Below are 22897 nucleotides of genomic sequence, written 5' to 3' on the forward strand. Positions count from 1 at the left end.
GGCTCTTTTAGGATCTCATGCAGAGCCCACTCATTCTTGCTGGGAATTAATCTCAATTTTATTTTCACCTGATCCCACATTCTCAGTCTTCTAAAAATAACATTAGGGTTTGTTATTGTTTTGTCATCCAAAGTAGGTTTGTTGCTTTGTCTTGTTTAAAACACTCTCTACCCAGTTGGCGCATAGATAGTAAATAGGGGGAAAAAATCACCTTAATATTAAGAAATACAGTCATGAAACTCTGCCAAACCAAATGGACCCTTTTTTCTCTTTCTCACCCTTCTCAGAGCTTTGAAAACTTGCTCACAACCTGTCCCCTCAGCGGGCTGCGGAGGTCTTCCTCCTTTAAATCTAGCTTTCTCCACTCCGAGCGTTTCTGTGACCCATCTCTAACCGTAATCCCACCCTCCAGGCCTGGAGACGGAGGAGGCCTCTGTAAGGGCTCCAAGCCATGGCTCCCAGCACGTTCCCAAGAGCTTCTGAAGGACAGCAGAGGCAGCCCCCAGCCCTGGGTGAATACTTGAATACACAACTTCCCCTTCACAGAGCTGACTTCTAAAAGTTCTGGATCTCATTCTTACATCCAAAATTCGGAGCCACTCACCAGAAGGCCAGGAAATCATGCAAGGACACGCACCAGTACTCAAACCCTAGGAGCGCAGCAGTGCTCGCCGGAGAACCCCCAGAGGCCTGTACACAAAGGCATCAATCCCTGGAAGCGTGGGTTCCCTGCTGCTCATCCCCAGCCTCTGCATTTACAATAACAGGCAGTGACTAGAGACTGAGAACACAGTTAGCTCCCCTTGTCGCAACAGTTAGATGGAAAACAGAAAACAAAGACATGGAGAAACGGAACTAGAAGCCTCCATCGATACAAGGATGTCCCAAAGGACACACTTCTTGGTGTAAAGGGCAAATGCCCCCAGGAAAAAGGGTGAGAAAAGTGAACTGAACGCTGCCCACTGATTTTGTGTCCGATATTGCTGACCTCAGCTGGCGCTCAGCCCCACGTCACCACCTAACACATCCCCCCATGCAGCAAGGTCAGCCCCGCGCAGGTGGGGAGTTTCACCTGTTCTGTCCACTGCTGCGTCCCCAGCACTCTGAACTGTGCCTCGGCCAAAGCAGAAGCTCAGAAATATTTGTCGATGAAACCGGTACTTACTACACACAGGGCACTATTTGCAGTGCTTCCTCTAGATTAATGTATTTAATCCCCACAACTCAAGGGCATCATCCCAATTTTACAGATGAGAACAGGAGCCACTGAGACTTCACGGGGGTTTACTGGTCCCACTCCCTGATTTCACTCAAGGAAGACTGGAGCACGCACTGAGCTACTTATGAAAGGAGTCAAGCCACAACCTCAAGATCCCTACCCCTCCATGATGCTCAACTTTTCCAGAAGCCTCCCTCTCCCTCTCCCTCTCTCCTCTCAACTTTTCCAGAAACCAGCTTACATGCTTTTTGCCAATTTACGAGAGGCATTTAAACTCTGACCCAATACAGCGGCAAGAACGGTTATAAGTCTATCCTGAGTGATGCTGGAAGACAACTCTGAGGGTAACTGTAGGAACACGAAGTTTCCCCAACAACATTTAGGCAGTAGCTGTCTAGACAACCTGATGCCCGCCTTCACCTTGCGTCACTATAACACAGCCAAGGGTTAGTCCTTACTAGAGATTATAAAAACAGAGGATAACATGGAGAGCTCTGAAGGCAAGTGACTTACTCAAAGTCACACGTCAGTGGAAAGGACAGGACAAAGGTAGACGCACACAACTACCGCCCCACCACCTCTCCTGCCGACTGTTGGGACCAGATGTGCTGTGCCTTTCTCCAAGGCTGATGCTCAGCTCACAATTGCCCTGAGAGCTACTTTCTCTGGAGGTTGGGGGAGGGGGTCCCCACATCACCTGAAAAGTAGCCTAGCTGCTCAGAAGAAGCAAATGATGTCATTAAAGAGACGCATCATCTCTCAGGTCCCAAAATAGAAGATGTTAAATGCACCAAAAAGGTCGACAAATTTGCTACAGGAAAACAATGCAGAGTACAAGGGCAAAAAAGCAAAAGTCTGTAAAATCCAGACATCTCCTTCCTCCCTGGCCTAGCCCACTGGAAATAAATGCACTTAGTATGGTTTGCCTTAAAGGGATGTGGTAGCAGCACATGAATCAACAGAGCAAACTTCTGAACAGCTTATTTACATGCTTTACAAAAGATAAACCTAGAGGCTTGGTGTCTCCGTAGTTTTCTGAACAACATGTGCTCTAGTTATTAGCCAAGGAGAATCCAATGCTCTGATAAACATACAAATGATGTAGTTAAAGGCCATGAACCTCTCTCGGCTAAGGAGACAAGGTTTCTATCATTAAAAACAAAAGTGAAAAAACCATTATCCAGCCAATACCTTCTTGATTACAATTCCTCACTAAACTAACAGACCATCCACCTGACCCCGAAGCTAGGCTGTGCACGTGCAAGCTGAGCTGGAGGGGGTGTTGATCCGATGATGTATTTGGGTGAGGTGACCAACAGCAGGCAGGGACGGTTATGAGGATAAATTAACAATCTCTCTTGAGGGACAGGAATCCGTTATTTTCATACACCTGTTTCTTCTGCCATACTCTGTTCTTCGTGCCCCCAAATCAACCACCTTGAGTGACACAGGTTTTATTAAAAATGAAGAATCACTTTTAGCACAACTAAGAGGTTTTCTGCATTATTAAATCTTTTTCAAATTCTCTAGCATTTTTAAAGTCCGGAAATTCTCAACCTAGCACATAATCCTGCACTTTTAACCTTTCCATTCTATAGCTAAAACGTGAATTGCGATACTCAAATTTTCAATGAAAAAAAAAAAAACAATCTCACCGCTAAGACTCTTTCCACTGACATAGCAAAACAAAATAAAAACCAAGCTTTTACAGGGCTTAATTTTAATAATATCCTTGTCACCCCGTTGTGATGAAAGAGCACGATCTAAGTCCTGCCTCACTGACGGTGGTGGCCAGGGAACAGGTTCTCTGCAAATGGGAAGCGGAGCCCAACAGGCCGCTTCCTCACGTCCTAGGGTGCAGTGGGACGAGGCTGATGTGCACGTGGCCCCCAAAGCTGGTTACGCTTCACCCTTACACTTCCCCCCTTCAACACTCCTACCTGGTCAGGAGCTGAGAATGGGATTAGAAGAAAACCATCTCCGAAGTAGATTTACACTGAGGAGCGAAACCCAATTCAACGGAGACAATTCCAGGACAACTACTGACTGGGGCTCTTGGACCCGACATAGACACCAAGGGACAGAACTATGTCCCCTCAAAATGCCTAGAGGGACAACATATAAAGCAGCAGCCAGAGAGCAGACATCCGCAAGCCAGGGAAAGGAATCAGAAGAAAACCACCTTGGTGACACCTTTATCTTAGACTTCTAGCCTCTGGAATTGTGCGAAAATCCTTTTCTGTGGCATAGGCCACCCAGTCTGGGGTGTTCTGTCACAGCAGCTATGGCAAACTAACACAGACATTAACAGATACTACACACCTTCCCCTGAGGACTGCCAGCTGCCCCAGAGCGGATGCCATGGCTCACACGGCTCTGAACCATGTATGGATCTTACCCAACACGGGCATGTTATACATATTTCACATTATTATAATAGTTCAAAGGAGGCTTTAAACAAAGAAAATTAGAGCTTTGTAAATAAACTTCATACTTTCCAATCACATGCCACAAATTCTTCCCAATCTCAAATCTGCCACATCCGCTGTGTAAGCTCACGCTGTCTATTAGCTTCCAAGGTTTGCCTGCCCCCTTTATTAAAATGAGAAGAATAACAGCTACCTCATCAGATTTTCAGAAGGAAGCTCCTAATACAGTGCCAAACACACAGGTGGTAACAAAAATGCTCCCCTTCCCTTTGCCAACTGGGAAACGTAAGCTCATGACCACACCTGTGACCACAGAACAAGAGAGTGGTAAAATCAGGCTTGGGTCTTCCAACGCCTAAGTACCTGCTGAATACCCAGTCTTCGCTCTGAGGCAGAAAAAGACCTTGCCAGCGTGTCTTTTCTGCGAAAGATTATCAGTAATATTCTATTTGAATTCTAGAAAAGCAGGGGACCTCAAGAGAGATGATTTGCTCCTTTCCTAGGCTAAAGGCATCATGAATAGAAGAGACACTTTCTACTCAATATTCTTAGAATGAGAAGTTTGATTTCTTGCCGAAGAAGCTATATTAAAATCATCTAATATCCATGGGTCTCTGGATTTGCTTAATACCAAAGCTTTTACTCCTGTTCCTCAGACAAGAAGCCAACCAGATGTGAGAGGATGACCCACACTCTTTCTACGTCTCCTTGCCAGATCTAGTTTCCCCAGTGGGTTGCCTGGGATCAAGAAGACACTGGAAAGTGTAGCTGAGCCATCTCACAGTAGGGCTCCTGAGATCTGGCAGCAAAGACTGAACATCTGAGCCCTGTGACACTTGTACTATGCCATCTTCAACGTTAATTATGATCCCAGACACCAAAGATGGCTTGATTTGCATGTTTTAGCGCAATTTAAAAGAAAAATTCTTTCAAAATAAATGCTACTTGGAGCAAGTCGGAAGAAAAAGGAGTAAAAGAGCTTGAAGGTAGGGGAAGGCTTTGTGACTACTTGTAGGGAATGCTTGAATGTTATGATCTCCTATCCTATGGGACACAAGAAGGGATCTGGGAAGAAAAAGGGGTAGTCTGAGTTGTGTTTCTTGACATATGACAGACAGCTCCTGAAATAGAAAGCCATAGGTTTCAAGTCTCAGGGGTATCACCTTCAAATATATCAATGTTCTAAGGGTGGATCAGTTTTCCCAACTGCTGATGCCTGCTGTGAGGAGAGATCCCAAGCAAAACACAAGCCTCTGACTGGGAGCCTTTGAGGTGGCAGGAGCCATGAGGAGTTCAAAGGCAAGGCCGGCCAGAGGCTTGTACCTCCAAGAGCCACAGGGGTGAAAGGTTACTAAAGCAGGAGCCACTGACCAATAAAACTGTGCTTGGTCAAACCTTCTCGACAAAGAGACTAGAGATTCATTTCTGCCGTGCCAAGTTTTCTGAGCTACCCAAGTCTCCGAATCCCACTATTTCCTAGGTCAGATCAGGAAGCTTCTTTAGTGATCGGTAGCTCACCAGCTCTCTCTCCCCACTGCTTCCATAAAATAGTTGAAAGGTAGACTGGAAAACTTTAATCAAGCTCTGTCACCAAAAATAAATAAGGAGCGGACTTATACAGGAGTCTGCCAGAGGTGAGATTTCCCTGTTTGCTATGCTAAAACCAGGGGAATGTGGGTGTAAGTTTGTTGGATTAGAGAAGGCAAATGTAAAACAAGCCTCACTCCAACCAAGCACGTTGGAAAGGCCTGCCCCCACCATGTCAAGTACGACACACAAAAACACAGTAGGCGAAGGGAACAAGAGGACAGACGTGAAGGCTTACTTCAGGGCGATGATCTCTCCTCTGTCCTGTTCCCCACACAGTGACAATCCAACTAGAGAACACTAAGGAGATCTTCTTTGGCGGGTTCTTCTTTCTTGGCTGTGGATACTAACTCAACAGACAGGTCACATGTGAGCCCTTCCACTGCGCCTACATATTCCCAGAAAAAGAGAAATTGAGAAGCGTGTGGGTCCAGTGCTTTTATCACTGTTCCCTCTGACCGGGGCACAAGTCCTCTATCAGCTGCTGGCTGCTAGAAAGCTCCATCTTCTGATTAAGGATTATCAAGCCAAGCGCTCCTGTTGACCCTGAATGGAAACCCCAATGTTCATCCTCTAAACTGGGACTCTGAACAGACAGGAAGCTTGAAGTTGCTCCACTTGCTACATCTATGGTTCTCGGTTTTTCCTCCTGCCCCTTCTCACCTGAAGGATGCTATACACCCAAGAGTAAGAGCAGCATCACACAGCAGGGACTCTCGAGAGGAATCCATATCCCTGTTCCCCACCCCGCCACCACCCCATGGCAGAAAGCAGGTAGGAAGTCAGTGTGAGTGAGGGGTATGTGAATAGGGAGTTCAGATCCTTCCCTCGCCTCAGCACAAAATGACTCTGGTAGCTGATGAGACATTTCAAGTCTGTCTACACTGTAGTTCCCAATCTGCAGGTTACACCAGAAAGATTTCCAAAGATTATGCTTGCCGGTGCATCATACTCAAAGTTACCTACAACTTGCTAGGCAGAGATTTGGGGAATTCAGATCTGGGGTTACTTGAGGCTCTAGGGAAGCCACTCAGGTCCCCTGCTCCCTACACACCGCCTCACAACCCTGAGTCTGAGTGAGTGTGTTACTCAGACGTGTCGCCAAAAATGCCAAAATGCCTTACTCACTGCTAAACTCAACCCTGAGTCTGCAGTTTAGACAAAAAGAAACACTCAAAGACCTTTGATGCCTATATAAGATCAACAAGACCTGCTCAAATTAACCTGAAAGTTAAAAACACCCCAATACACATAGGTACTTCAAATAACTGAAATATTTTAATGAAAAGTATTAGAATCTGAAAGACTATATAAATCAACTGCTGTCTTATTAAAGTCCTTATCAAAATGGGAAGTACGCATTTAAATATAACAAATCAGTCTTTTTTTTTTTTAATCTGACGGAGATCACAAGTATGCAGAGAGGCAGGTGAGGAGGAAGCAGGCTCCCCACTGAGCAGAGAGCCTGATGTGGGGCTCTATCCTAGGACCTGAGCCAAAGACAGGCACTTAACCGACTGAGCCACCCAGGCGCCCCTAAAAAATTAGTCTTAAGTTACAAGGACAGAGACAGTCATATTGCCAGAAATGATTCACACAGACTCCATCTGTACCAACCCTGATCTGATTCAGCATGCAATCAATATACGTGACCATAGTCTTACAACGATCTTCCTAAGAACATCATGGGATTATAAGATTAATTGTGCTATTACAAAGCCAAAAACTAGCCAGGCCAAAAATCATCATACGACTAAATCCTTTCAACATTCACAATGCTGAGGGAGACAGAATATCTCTATACATAATATATAATAATCTACATTAATATTTATAAATATAGACAGAAATCCTATGGATCACTTGAACCCTTACTGAAGAACTGAATAGAGTGAATTCTTTACCAAACATAACAACACTTGATGATTGACAGGTTATTGTTTTGTAAACAAACGGAGATATTTTTGTAAGTATGTAACAAATTTACAGAAGCCGCACTGGGTTTCCTGTAATGAGCAATTATTTCTCAAAAATGCTTCACAAATAGTCCCACTCTCTGGGAAAGCAGCCCCAAAGAGTCGGGCAATTCTTATATAGGCTGCAAATTAATATTTAACACTTTTATTAGAGAGGCCATTTCTTGAAATAATGTCCCATACTGGGGACTCATTACAAGGGATTAACCCATGTTACTCTAGAGACAGCTCTCCAACCAATGTCCAAAGAGGAAACCCACCATCCCATCATGAAAAGGAACTGTTCATGATCGCATATTTACAGAGTATTTCCAATATACTCAAGTTATTTTTTTTTTTTAAAGATTTTATTTATTTATTTGACAGAGAGAGAGGTCACAAGTAGGCAGAGAGGCAGGCAGAGAGAGAGGAGGAAGCAGGCTCCCTGCAGAGCAGAGAGCCCGATGCGGGGCTCGATCCCAGGACCCTGAGATCATGACCTGAGCCGAAGGCAGCGGCTTAATCCACTGAGCCACCCAGGCGCCCTCAAGTTATTTTTATGTAACTTAGTTTTCATAACTTAAATGTTTGCAGTGAGTTTGTTAAAATTACACCATAAACAATAATACCCAGTTTGTTAAACGTCTTAACGGATTACCAGATATCAGTTTGGTCCCCCAAAGATGTACAAAAAAGTAGTTCTATCGCTTTGGAGTTTGGGGCACTTTATTTAGTTTTATTGCTCGTTTGGTTTTTATACCTAATTACTCTCCCCACAGGAGCTACATGAGCAATAAAACAAACCAGTATATTTTTATTGTTCGCTCAATGAAAATCATTAATCCTAGATCAACAGCCATATAATCTGACTTACTACAAAAATTCCTTGCTTTTTCCTCAACCTCAAGTTAAACGGCTATTTTAAATTGAACACACTTGCAAAACTGCTCATGTCCAAAACTCTCTGAAAAGGGAAAAATAATGAGTTTGGTGCCAAAAGGGTACACAGCACTTAAAAATACATAGCCAGCGGGTTTTGCTTATCTCTACTGATGTCTTCCTAGAGGCTTCAGTTAGGAGAAGAGCAAGCCGGCAGACAGCACATCCTTGTCAGCACATTGGCATATCCCAACCACTCTGGAAATCAAGGCTGGAAAACTGAAAGGAAGAGGGCAGGGATGCACTTTTCAAAACGCCTGGAAAAACATTCTGGTCAGGAGATGCCAGAGATTTCGAAGCTCCCATCAAGCTGCTGGCCTCGATCCAGGTAATGGTTTTTCCTTCCCCTCAGCTGTCTGCTACAGAGTTTTCCAGCAAAGAAAGAAAGGAAAAGTGGAGGGAAGAGGGAGGAGCAGCTTCCAGTCCAGTACTCTGTAAGTGAGAGGGTAAAAAGGGTCAGGCATCGAAGGCTGACATTTATAGAGGGCCTGGCGTTTCCATGAAGCACTCTGGGAGGATTACTGGGGGTTAGCAATCTGGTCTAAAAGGGAAGGCAAAGCAGACTGACTGATGAGCGTCCCTTTAAATTTGATAAGTGAGGCTGTGCGCAAAGATGCGGCAAGCCGGAGCGGGTGCAGACATGCGAGTGGAGGGCCAGCCGGTCAGGCAGACTTTAGAAAAACAGGTACATGCCACGCCTGGCTCCCCTAGCCCTTCGGGGCTGCCCAACTCGCTTGCCGAAGCCTGAAAGCACAAACTGCCAGTGGAATGGCGCTTTCTAACTGAGGGATAAAAATAAAAGCCCTTGGAGGATCTTCCCTTGCCTAACCCTACTGCCCTGCTTCCACCAAGAAAGTGACTCACTGGGCCAATGGCAGGGTTCTGGACCTGCACAGGTTAAAGATCTCGCTAGTCTCCGACCTTGGAATCACACGGCCACACCACCCAATCCCTCCTGCCTGGCATTTTTCTTCAATTTGAATATCAGAAGTTTCGCACGAAGGCCTGAGCTCCTGGACTCGGCAGAAAGACCCATATAGCTGTCAGCAAACTGATAAGAACTTTAAAATGACTCCGCGGGGCCTCTTTATAAAGAAGAGCCAAAGAAGCCCATAAAGAAACAGGGCAGGGGCCACGGAAACCAGCCGCTCACACTGGTTTAACGTGGCATTAAAATGAGCTACAGATTTATGGCAGTGTTTTAGCCCCTGGCCCAAATCATCTGGGGGATGAAGCTCTCGTCCCCACTCTCCAGCGGGATTTTAAATCTGGAATGGAGCTGGCCAGAAAGGAATGGGGGGAGGAAGACAGAGGCAGCAGGAGGAGGAGAAGAAAAAGGAAGAGGAAGAGAGTACCGGGAAAATCATACAACAAAACTGAGTCTCTTTTCGGTGGGATGGGAACAACAGTTATTTCTAAGAGCTATCTGGCCAGTCCTCTTAAATGCTCATAAAAATTCTCTTTTAGTTCTTACCCAGTAAACTCAAGTTCCTCAACCATTTACCACCCAAGCATCAAAAAGTTCATTTCTTTTTTTAATTTTTCAGTTCAAAAAATGAATAAAATCATCATTTGGCAGAGAACACATTTGAAGAGGGGGGAAAAAGTCTTGGTACAAAAATGCTTTCTCACTGGAAAGAAGAAAAGTAGTATTTTATCCAAATGTGCCAATGAATTTTTTTTTAAGGCCAGCTAGAGAACCACTGATTTTAATCAGCCATTCTGATCCCAACAGAAAAACAGAGAGGTGAACCGCCTTCCATGCCAAGATGTAGAAAGTATACCAGATCCACAGGAATAAATTCTGTTTCAAGTTTCCAAGCCCAGAAGCCAATGCATAATACATCCACGTTGGTAACTCACTGTGGTTCCTTAAGACCAAACTCCATACTGGAAGGTTCTTTCCAATATTCAAACCCAAACCCAGGCAGAGCAACGGAGCAGGCAGACCAGAACCCAGCTTTCATGATTTGATGTAATCAAATCAGCTGCTTCACAGTATCAGTAGCCCCAGGTCTGAGGTAAGAAAAGGGAATTTTCAACGAGTTAAGGAACTGGCCCATGGTCCAGGGTTAGGATTTGAGGAACACTTTAGGATTTGAATTCAGGTCTCTCCAACTAGGAGACCCATGTGATTGTCACTATCAACGTTTTTCAAACTTTCTGGACTGGAACCCATGCTACGAAATGAATATATTTTATACTGAGCTTATGACTCATCTACATATGTAACTGAAATAGAGGTTTCTGGAAGTATTAATCTTTACTGGATGATATGCTGATATTTTCTTTTCTCTTATATTTCACTAAAAATAAATAAATAAAATGCCACTCATCACCCAGTGAATTGACTTCATGATCTAACTAATGAACCATGACCTTTGGTCTAGAAAATACTGTAGTACCCAATGCCTAGGTTCCCCCACCCTGACCCGAAACTGTCAGACTGGGAGTGAGGAGACCTGGGATCCAGTCAGGCTTAACCCTGGCCCTAACACTTCATTCTCAAGATCACCCAGACTTCGGACGCCTGGGTGGCTCAGTCGGTTAAGAATCTGCCTTTGGCTCAAATCATAATCCCAGAGTCCTGGGATCGAGTCCTGCCCACTTCTCCCTCTGCCTGCACTCCCCCTGCTCATGCACACACAGGTGCTCTCTCTTTCTCAAATAAATAAAAACCTTAAAAAAAAAGTCACCTGAACTCTAGAGTTTACATGTCATTTATAAGAGGTAAGGGCTGAACAGTTTCGATGGTCTCTTCTTTGATTTTGTTTCTCAATCTCTTTAGTGAATACTGCTTTCCGCTTCCATCAACCATCATTTCACTACTCTTGTCACTGACCTTCCCTGCCTTCTACTTCTCTACAAAGTTCTTGGCCGCTGCTATTCCAAGGCCTTGCTCGTTGTGCTCCACCCTACCTGCCGAGTCTTTCTCACAGAAGCCACTGCCGGGTGGAGGTCACTATCCTCCCAGAGCATCCCGTCTTCCTATCCGAGACTAGCCAGCCGTGAAGATTCCCTTCACCTCCCATCTACTCCTGACTCTCCACAGCACAACTGAGTGACAGCACTTCTGGCCTTCTAGTGGGTATATCACTGAAGGAACTCTCCCCAGCAGCCCCAGAACCTTTATTAAAGACAGGACCTGTGTCATGTCCCTGCTTTTGAAAAAAAAACCTCCCTCAATCTGCCTGGGAATAGAGCAGGTGCCTAATATGTATTTATATTTGATGGGTTTGCATTATGAAATGAAAGATGCGAATTCTCCTAAATTTGGAGCATATTTAGGTGGACTACTCTAGGAAATGCCACTGAACTAATTAAAGCTGGGACCATGATAAGATAAGTGAGCATTTCCAGACCAGGTTCCACACACGGCTCGCTTCTGTTTGCCCGTGGACAAGGTGTGCCAGGGTTGCCAAGGAAAGCAGCTTTATGGTCTCTCCATCTGGACTGTGAGGATTTAAATCTCAGAAGTTCTACAAAATAACTGCAAATCAGCGCAAACCTTAAAGACGGGAGAATTTATTTACAGGCCCTAGTGCACTATAAATTTGAGACAGTTCTATTAAAATGCTTTTCTTGGCTTCCCATCAGATACTTGGCAAAAGTCTTTTTCCAATAAGGTTCTTAATACCAAAGTTGGGGAAGGAAGAAAAAAAGTGAAACACATTAAAAAAATGCTCTTCCTTAAGAGTTCCAATTAAATGAGCATTTTATCCTGCTTTAAACAATGTACATTAACCAATCTCTTTTGCAATACGGATTTACATAATCAGGAATTTATATAATCAGGAAAACTCCAACACAGAGAATCCAGTACTATTGAAAAGAAATTATGAAATTCATATCCCATAAAGCGACCCTGCTCAGTCCCACGGCTCTCCTTCAGGCCAAAGAGACCAGCTTTGTGTCAGAACCATGCTTGTCTGTTTCACAGGAAGAACTGCGGGGATCTGGTCAATGCAATGTTTAAGGGCAACCGACCCAGTACGAAAGGGCAAGGACGAAAGCAGATATTGGGAAACAGCTTGGAGTGACTTGTTGGGGCCAAAGAGTGGGGGAGAAAAGGAGGCAGAGAATATCTGACATTTTTTAAAAAGTCATCAGAGTTCAGTTGAAGTATGTTAAAAAAAAATTCAGTTTCACAGGTGGGGGGATAAAAAAATGACAGACCTTACAATATTGATTCTGGAAATTAGAAGTGAAATATTTTCCATATTCTTCATAATATATTTCCAGGGATGCATCCAGCCAGCCTGAAATGTCTCAAGCGACCGTTTTGAGAAGACTATCCAATAATCAGTCATCTTGAATTATTGGCAAGTTCATCTAATTTTTTTTTTTTTTTTTTTTTTGCCTCTATCCAGGCCACACAGCTCTGTGATTTGAATAAAGTTGTGGGCAGCTAAAAAGAGCGTGCTCCCTGTCTGTCCCTCACATGGTGTGCGGTCTTGGGAGGGTTACTTTACATGCCTCTATCCTCAGCGTCCTCGCGTGAAAACGTTCAGACTGCCCGTCTGCCCGCCTATCTCACTGCTCTGGTTAAATGGTTTGCTCGTAAACCCGTGTGCTCAGGGTGAGGGAGGGAGGGGCAAGTGCACATGGACTGTCGGTGGACAGGACAGACAAGCCACCCGCACGGGAAACCTTCAGAGAACAGGGCTGCCGACGTTTCTAGACATCTGAGAGTTTACACCTTTCACTGAATCATGAAACATTTTTTTAGAAATACATTTTTTTTTCATTTTTACTAAGTTTTTAATATTAATTCCAGTAGAGTTAACATGCAATGTTAAATTAGTTTCAGGTGTACGATAACAGTTATTCAAGAATTCTATACATGACTCTGCTCATCACCGTAAGAGTACTTAATCCCCATCACCTATTCCCCCATCCCCCCACCCACGTCCACTCTGGTGACCATCAGTTTGTTCTCTGTATTTAAGAGTCTGAAAAACAAACATTTTGGACAGACTTTATAAAAACTTTATAAAGTATATTATTTTAAGAGCCACCATTTAAAAATGTGTGTGCGCGCGCTCGTGTTTGTATATACGCGCTAAACAAAATTTGAACTTTCACTTAAAGATTCAAGGGCATCACCAAGAATAGCAGTTTCTGTACTTTCTCAATTTTAAGACACCCCATCAATAACAGCTTTAGGGGAAAAAAAAGAAACCATACTCAATGTTCAAACTGATGGCAAGTCTCTTTTCGATGTCAGAAATCCAAAACATGAAAAACAAACAAACATGTACTTTTCTGAATCAAGGAAATCTGCCGTCTCACACTGATGCACCAGGACGCAGTGAAGCCTGAAAAGGCGTCAGCCATATATCCGATGTACGGAGAGTTTAATTTCTGAAACAGCTTTTCCATCTTCGCTGTTCACGCCAGACTGGCAGAGGACCCATCTCAGAGACCCTTCCATATAGTCTTTCTGCCCTTCCAATTTGTGACTTCTAACTGTGACTATGAAAACTGGGTAAGTCACCGCGTTGAAATCATATAATTTCAGAATTTTAAAATAAATTCATAATTTTAAAATAAAATACAAGCCTTGTTTTGGGGGCTGTCCCACGGACAAAGTGCATGACCTCTGGTGTGCACACACACGTGCATGGCTGTGAGTTCTGTTCTGCCCTTTCCTTTATCACAGCGAGGCCTCACCATCGTCCTGGTCGGTGAGGGTGCCACATGCCTGGGGCTTTGGTTTCTTAAATAGAAGTGTTTTGTCTTTTTCCTAATCAGCCAATTATATCTTCCAGTACTTCTCAGCAGCACAAATATTCAGTCCGCTTAACAGGAAAGTATGAAGACAAACTGAGATGGGTCAGTGTAAAAGAATGAAAAGAAACTGGTATTTTAACTCACCCAAGCTTAAAGGCCAGGGAGAAGACAAGATGCTGACTATTTCTGCCACCTCAAAGGCTCCCAGTCAATTGAGTACAAAGAAGAGTTCAAAGGCAAGGCAGGCTCCTGACTTCCACCTCCTAGTGTGGCTGAGGTTAGAGGTCACTGCTGTTGGAGCCACTGACCAATAAAAGAATGTTTGGAAACTCCACTCGACAGATAAACCGCGGATCCATTTACGCCTTCCTCCCTATGCACACAAACATTTCCAACTCTGCAGTCCTGTGTCTACCCAGCCTTCCAAGATCCTAGATTGCTTTCTTTTCCACTGTCATTCAAGAGAGACTGGGGATATGAATGTTCCTGCTCACTACAGAAAAACAGTCACTTGCATACTTCTTCCTGTCTTCCAATGTAAGAAAGGTGGTTGCTAGGCCTCTGCACCTTCAAGGCCTACCTCAAATGCCACCACCTCCCCAGCAAAGCTGTCCCTGATAACTTTGGCCCATAAGTTCTTCCTTCCGTTTCAGATCCCTAATGTACTTTGGAAAATGTGCACCACTTTCTCAACTTTCTCTAGGCTTATATCCACACATCACCAAGATGACAATTAGGCCTTTGTGAGTGGGGATCACAGATTTATTACTATCTCCCACCATTTCCCCTTGAAAAAACAACACTTAATTAGGGCTTCACGAAGTTAACTAGTTAATTTAGCTCATGGGATGATAAAAGGCCAACTGCTGCTTTGGCTTTATCTGTTACAATTCTCACCCTCTACTAATTGATGGAACTGGTTTCTAATTTACCCACAAAGAAAACCTATAAGCCTCCCCTAGCTTGTCCAATACCCTCGTCAGCTTTCAGGAGTAGATAACGGACTTTCTCTAGGCTCTAGCCTTGTCCTTAACTTTATGGTTGCTTCAACATCACATCTAAAGTCATGAGACAAATTTACTTACTCGCCCTTGTCAGGCAAAGTGTCTCTCCTTTGGTTCATCCTAATGCCAAGTCATGATGAAGACTTTCACCACGGTCCCCACCAGCCACCCTGCCACCTCCCTCGTCCAGAGCTCTGAGCTGCAAAATGTCACTGTAATATTTCCATCACCGAGATCGCAGCCCCGCTCCACTGGGGTCAATTCAGACACAGAGCTCCGTCTACCTACAGACAGCAAAAATCCTGTGCTCAGCATTACTTCTTCCTCGTCTGAAAGAAATGGTCTCTGGAGACGGACTATGAGGACAATGCCAGTCAGAAGCACCTTAGGATTTCTCGGAAACATTACGCGGTGCAAAGGAAAATGAGTCACTTAAAAGTGGATGGAGACCTCTGCTGGCTGCAACTGTCCCTGCAGCTTCTTGAACTCGGTAGCAGCTGCGGAGCAAGACATTCAGACTGTGTGGCTCAGGCTCAGCTTGTTCTGACCTATCTATCAACCAGGGGCTCCAAGGCATCAATCACGGATACAACAGGATTTCCCTAAAGTTTATGCCCGTCTTACAAAAAGATCCAAACTGGACCTCCCTAAAGAGAATTCACTAAGGTGTAAAAACTTTCCAGAACCAAGTGTGTCCTGTTTTTTCAGCCACTCCGTGCCACTCCTGTGCCACGGTCACATTAAATCGATGAAGAGTAAACAGAGGGCAAAATGACAAGCAAATTCTGCAAAGGGTCCTAGAGAACAAAAGAACTCTCTCTAATCTTAGATGAGGCCTTCACTGTCGCTAGGATGGTGGTTCCCGATCAAAGCAATGTTGTCCCACACCGACAGTTAACAGTATCTAGAGACTTTTTTGGACCTTGGGAAAGGGATATACTATTGGCATCTAGTAGCTGAACCTGGTCATCCTTATACCTCTCTGGGAATTAGTTCAACCAGATAATCTCACTTTTGGTTGAGATCAGTCCAGTCTAGAAGTCGGAGATTGGGAGAAGAAAAGAGGCTGTTCTGGGCTCACAGAATATTCAGGGGAAGGGGAGCTCCATGGGACACTGCAGTGGAGTGCTTCAGAAGGTCTGAAAGCAGCAGAGAAGAAGGACATGAGAAAACCGAAGGAAGACTTGGAAAAGGAGGCAGGCAAGTGCCCAGACTGCCCTTGTCCAAGGTGACCCAACGTGAGGCACTCACCACCTGAGGAACTGACTGGCTCTCGGGCCTAGAGGCGTGCAGCAGAGATAGACACTCGGCCATTCATGCTGTCAAGGACGGTGATATTCTTGCTCAGGACAAGAGGCTCAGAGACTTTTTATATAGCTGAATGGAACATGAGAGAGGATCTCGCCATATCATCAATCCACCATTTCATAGAGGTGGCAATGAAAGCCCGGTGAGCTCTGGTGACTTATCACTGTGGTATAATTCACAGGGACAGAGCCAGAGCTCATATCCAACCCTTTTGACTCCAAGTATATCTCTTTGAACCCAAATAACCTCAAAGTACTCTATTTTTAATGACCTCTATCCATTCCATCTCAGCAGTTCTAAGATTCGGAGCCCAGACTCAGAAACGCCCAGCTGTGCATGCCTCAAGACCTGTGGTTCCCCACCCGTCTCTGTGCGACAATGGCATTCCACAAGCTGGCCAGGGGAGCTTGGCTCCAAAAACCCAATGAGTCTTCTTCCCAGCAGGATGGTTCTGGGTTTCTACTTGGCCTTGTCAGATTGGAATCTTAAGATGGTATCTGATTTGGCAGATGACTCTCTTCTTGGTTACGTTAATAGATCATGATGCCGTAAAAGATAAACCCAGAGCTCAGACACCAGACCCATTCTTCTGTGAAAAGGAACAGTTTCTCCTACACAACTTGTAAGAACTGTAGGTTGAGATGAAGAATCTAGAGATCTCCAGACGGATTTTCTAAATTGAAACTCAGATTAAGACCGGTGGTCAAGTAATAACTGAGAAGCCCAAACACTTAAAATGAACATGAACAGCTCTGAAAAAAACAGGGGAGGCTAAAATCCACTGTGGCTTGGTTTGTTTTGTTTTGAAAATTTTATTTATTTAGAGAGAGAAAGCGCACACACAGAGGGAAAGGGAGAGACAACAGAGAAAGAGGGAGAAGCAGACTCCCTGCTGAGCAGGGAGTCAGAAGCGGGGCTCGATCCCAGGACTCAGGGATCATGACCTGAGGCAAAGTCAGGCACTGAACCAAATGAGCCACCCAGAGGCCCCTGTAATTTGCTTTCCTATCACAACACCAACACGTGTTACAGATGAGGTCACTGAGGTCCAGGGAAGGCGAGTCCTTGGCCACAGGCAGAGTGGGTGCCCAGCCGAGATGGCACGGGCCAGGCAGTCTGAGCAGCACCAGCACGGGGGACGTGGCTGTCTCCGTGGTTTAGTCATAAACAGGGCAGACTCAATAGATCCGCTAATTTCCCCTGCCTCCTAAAACCCTAAAATGACGATGACGACAAATTTTTTAAAATGAAGGCACGCTCACTCTAAGCTCTAGAAGATGGGAGATGAGCGGAAGCAACCACATGTGGAAGCCGAGGAGCAGCACAAGGCGCGGTGGCTGGTTCTCCAGGCCCACGCAGCCGCTGAGGAAAATCAGTGCAGAAAAACCCGAGGTCACCTGCGGTGGAATCCCAAGAGGGGCAAAGATGAGGGACTTAGTGCAGAGACCCCTCCAACCCTCTCTCCTGCTCATCTCCTACAAGGGTAATCTTGACAAGAATAAAAAGCTTAAGAATCTACTAAACAGAAAAGAAACAAGCACAGTACCAATCTGGGGTAGTCTTTTCAATTTTTTTTTTAAACTTACTTGACATTTCAGCCCAACTAAATTTCTTTCGGGAAAGAGAAAAGAAAGAGAAGCAGGACTATCCAGGGTCCCGAGTGGCACGCTGCAGACCGTGGACAGCAGGCCAGGGGAAGGGGCATCAGGAGGTGGAAGAGAAACCGGACAGTGAGGCAGGGGTGTGTCACTGCTCTGGGGGACGGGGAGCACCGCTTGGCGAGGGAGGCCGCCGGGATCGGGAAGCTCGCCCGCTGATGGGACAACATTCTCCTGCTCAGCAGCTACTCAGAAGCATCACCCTGAAATGTCCCCACTTCCTGGGCTGCCGTAGTCACAACTATCACCTGCTGTGAGAACGACCATCTAAACAGGTTCAGTTTTGCATCTGGCACACGCTGCTACACTATGACCCCAAAACATAAAAACAGAGGCTCCCCCTAGGGAGCGCTTGCATCTCCGACAGTTACTCTCGCAAACCTCATCCAACGTGACTCACCTGAGCCCATTTTCCTCTCCTCAGGACGGTGGGTCGATCAGGCGGCGGCAATGACCCCACTTACACATTTGGCTCTGTCCACGCGTACCCCCACGGGGCAGGCCACCCTCCGGACCACCCACGTCACCCCCCAGCAGGGCTGCCCGGCCTCTTACCTGCCGCTGCATTTCTTCAATTTGTCTTCGGGGGATGCCCTGCAAGATGCCGTACACGTCGGACAGTTTTTCTTCCGGCACAACCACAGATGCTCTGGGGATGACAGCAGGACAGTCACATACACACCCTCTGCACAAGGTCCCCTGCAGATCCGACCGCCTCATTATCCAGAGCAGGAAACTACGCCACACCTTCCCTCATCCCGCATTCCCTCTGCAGAGGGCTGGAGGGCTCGTCCTCCACCGTCTCCTCCGGCCCACCTTCTCGACAGTGTTCTCTCGCCTGCTGCGTGTCCTCACCTCCCTCCCCACCACCTGTGCGTTCCAGCCACACTGGGGCCCTTCCGGATGCTTCCACAAACCATGCTCTGCATGCCCTGGGGTCTGTGGGTGTGCACGTCCTCCTCCCTGGTTGTACTCTTTTCCTTCCCTGCCTGCTCTGAACAAACCAGGACTTCTGTCATTTAGCTACCCACTCGAGGCCACTCTCGGCGCCCATTTATGGAGCCGCTATCATGTGCCAGTGCTGCGATTACAATAGCGACCAAATCGGACAAAGGCCGGCGCTGAGCACCACAAGAACACCTTGGGGGCACATTCTAGGCAGACGGCCCTGAGGAAGCAGCGTGCTGGGAATGTTCAGGCAACAGCACCGAGGCTGGCATTGGCTGGAGTAACGAAGATGGAGAAAACCAGGAGGTAAACGGGAGGGCGGGGCGCAGCAAGCACACAGGGCCTTGGAGGCTGTGGTGAGGACGTGGCTTTCACTGAGAGAGAACGCCGGTCTTAGGCAGAGCTGGCATGACCTTATTCAGTGCCAGTGGGATCATTTTGCCCAAAGTGTTAGAAAAAACTGCAGAAAGCAGGAGCAGAACAGCTGGACACGGTCGCAAAATCCAGTGGGAGCACTGGGGAAAGCGGTGAGGACAGCGCCACCAGCAGGACTAGCCACAGCTCAGACACGCGGGTGAGGGAGACAGAGGCCTCAGTGATCACCCACCCGTCAGGGCATTTTGCAGAGTTTCCCATTTTCTTTGTACCAATTAACTTGTTATAGTCTGAAAGCCGCGCCCCAGCAAGACTAGTCTGTTAGGATGGAAACCACGCCTGATCCACCCCAGCACCCCTGAGCACCTGGTCCATGGTCCCGCACACACAGCTGGCACTTAGTAAATATCTGCTAAGTAAGTCTACGACGTCTACCTACAGATGGGAAAACTGAGGCTCAAAGGACGGAAGAAACAAAAGAAATGATCTGGCAAGATCACAAAGCTAGCCAGTGAGAGAGCTGGCTACCTGAAACCCGACCTTCTGGCTCCAAATCCAGAGTCCTTCCAAAACTTACACATAATTACAACGACCCAAGCCGGTCTGGATTCTCACAGGAGTATTTTTCCAGCCTCAGCTCAGGGTCACTGCCTCCATGAAGCCCTCACCAGCTCCACTGCTGGCAATGGTGTGTGCCTCCTTCTCGAGATTCTCCTCCTACCCCACCCAGCCCGGCTGCCTCTATAGTCAGCCATTGCTGGTTTATCTGTCCATCTTCCACCATTAGGCGAGGGGCTTCCTGGAGGCAAGGTCTGACCTTGACCATCTTTGTATTCCCATACCTAACACAGCACCCCACAAGTAAAGGGCCCTCAACAAATGTCTTCACAGACGCTCAAATGATTGGAAGTGGCTCAGCACGCCCCTAGGGTAAAGAAAACTATACAGCCTCATCCTTTAGGCAGAATGAGCCTCTGTCCGGGCTTCCGCCCCTGTGCAGGCATCTACCACAGCATTCATCATACATTATTAGAATGCTTGGTTTGTCCCTGCAAGATCCCAGTCTCTTTAACAGCAGAGACTGCGTTATTCACAGAAGACTTTCCGATAACCATGAGATGAATGGAGGTACAGAAGAATGAATGCTATTTGCATTATTCAAACAGGTATGGTGATCAGACAAGAACAGAAATATCAGAATAGATGGGAGAGGAGAAGATAAGTATCCGAGGCAAAGTCAAGCCTCACAGGTACTCACAAAGGGAGCTAATTTTCAACCATCTTTAACCTCCCAAGTCCTAGAGCAATGAAACAACGTGAGACCAGAGGGTTCTTCTGTCCCTTACAGCAGTGGCAGCCCTAACCAAGCGGGGCCCACATGTGTCCATCCGCGCGTGGGCAGGTCTCTAAGCTCTCACGCACGTGGCGGCCCGCCCCCCTCCAGCTAGTAACATTAGGCAAGCTCTGCAGGGTCTCTAGGGCAGTGCTCGCCACTGTGGCTACAAATCACACCCACGGAGCTTTGAGGTGCAGCATTCCTGAGGGGGAGGCCCAAGAATTTTTTTAAAGTCCTTCCCGTGGGCAGACTGTGCAGGTACAGTGGAGAACCACTGCTCTTGGCCAAGGTTGCTGAATGTCTTTGGTAAAATGCCAGATAGTATGTATTTTAGGCTTTGTGGGCCATATCTTCTCCATCACAACCACTCACCTCTGTCACTGCAGCACAGAAATGGCCGGGAGATAATTTGTGAGTCAGTGGGTGTGACTGTGTTTCAATAAAACTTTATTTACAAAACCTGGCAGGTTCCCATATTTGGCCCCAAGGCCTCAGTTCGTGAACCTCTGCTCTAGGCCAACAGACTAACTCTTCCAACGGAAAATACAGCAAAACAATCTACAGAAGCAGCTCTTCAACCTCGGTACGCAGTACAACTACCCAGGGGGCTTTCCAAATCTAATACACACAGAACCATTGGTATAAAAAGTTTATTAGAAGGTAACACTCACCTCTTCCAGTCTAGAACTTCAGAGAAAGGCAAAATATAGGAGTCTGCAACGATGACTGGGACACAGCCGGCGCGTAAAACGTCACTCAGTGCTGCCTGGCCTAGCCGAGCGCCACGAAGAACCACACAGAACGTGGCCTCCTGCAGGAACGCAAGCAGAGGTGGGGGGTCACACACCAGTTTCGCTGACGCACTCGGATCACCGCAGACCCCACAGTTCTCCTGAGGGCTGAAGCCAAGCACTACCGAGACATCCTGACGGGAAATGTGAAAGGATGAAAGCTCACACCTGGGGAACTTGGAAAGCTTAACTGGCCGCGGTGCTTGGTATTTTCACTCTTCTGTGTCACCTAATGCTGCTACTGGTGGCATCTGAAATGTCCAGAACCAACATCCCAGCCTTTCTCTGGGAACTCAATAATGTGACCTTCCTCCGTTGGGTTCCTTCCAGCCCTAGTCTACTAGGCAAACAAACTGTGGCATGGGGGCTGACCTCGGCCCACCCCATAGCAGAATTATTTGTCTGGGCATTTCAGGCTTTCTAGAAGACCCCCTAGAGGGAAGCTATCAACTCTCATCTTTCTACTTCTCGTGGCTTCGAGCAGTGTGCTCTGTACATAGCAGATACTCATGTCATGAATGCGGTGCCTCTGAAAACATACAGATGCGTCCCTCTTAGAACAGTAAATCAAACAGAAAGCAAAGTCTCCAAAAACTGCTTCTCCCCTCCCTCCCTCAAGCCGAGTTAATGTGGGGAACATTTCAGAAAATGACAGACGTACAGGAGAACAAATGGTTGCAAGAGGTAAGCCAGAATAAGAAACGACCCTCTCTCTAACGCTCAGTTTCTCCCAGTGTTTGCCTCCTCGGGAGGAAGAAAAAATATTAAAAACAAACAAACAAAAAACCAACCAAACAAACAAAAAACCACTGTTTCATCTTTACGGCCAGAGAAAAGGAAAGGTCAGAAAAAAAGAACTCAGAACTCCTCTGGGCACACACGAGAGAGCAGCAGGGGCCAAGGAAGAGAATCGGTCATGGCGCCTAGGGGTGCAGGTGGACAGCTCGGCCTGCCCGGAGGAGTCGGCATCCAGATGTGGACACACGTGCTGATAACCATTTTTCCTGTCTAGACAAAGGTTACTATAAATACTCCTGCTCGCATCACCACTGTTATCAGTCAGACATTCCACAGGAGATGCAGCATTTTCTAAGAGAAAGTATTTTAACAATCTCAGCACGGCCCAGTTCTCTTTGGAGATGGGGGGAACAAAAAGGATCACACCAGCTCCTTGCTATTTCTCCTTGAACTATTTTAAATATTTCAGGGAACAAAACTCACTTTCTCCTTTCCTCGCCCCCCTGCCCCTGGAATGTCAAGCATCCTGCTTATGCTTAAAATATCCCCCAAAGGACTACTCTTCCCCGGGCATATGGAAACAGTGGCATGGCCACGACTCAGGCAAAGGACATGCTACCAGTAGGAAGGACATGGCGAGGGTCACAAAATACCAACAGACAAAACAGTGACAAAAAATGAAAACCTTCCGTTCCCAGGAAAAGCGGACTACGGCCTTGTGGGCCTGCACATTGGAAGATACAGGCTGCCCCCTTCGAGAAGGCGATCTCTCTGGACGGGCTTACAAATACGGGGGTAAAAGTGAAATACGGTTGCCCACTCTGGCCACATGACTTCTCCCCAAGCCCACAGCGGTTGCAGCTCTGGAGGGCATGAG

General features: G+C 46.4%; 1 protein-coding gene across 1 annotated transcript in view; it reads right to left on the minus strand.

Annotated features, from left to right (window-relative positions):
- The window catches only part of EXT2 (exostosin glycosyltransferase 2), a 139933-nt gene that overhangs the window by 87698 nt on the left and 29338 nt on the right, over positions 1 to 22897 (minus strand). The window contains exons 6-7 of the mRNA XM_046015693.1: positions 21163 to 21302; positions 18388 to 18481 (exon numbers count right to left, since the gene is read on the minus strand). Of these exons, the coding sequence (XP_045871649.1) occupies positions 18388 to 18481; positions 21163 to 21302 (234 nt within the window). The remainder of the gene's footprint in view (positions 1 to 18387; positions 18482 to 21162; positions 21303 to 22897) is intronic.

The sequence above is a fragment of the Meles meles genome, chromosome 8, assembly GCF_922984935.1.
Source record: "Meles meles chromosome 8, mMelMel3.1 paternal haplotype, whole genome shotgun sequence".
NCBI lineage: Eukaryota > Metazoa > Chordata > Mammalia > Carnivora > Mustelidae > Meles > Meles meles.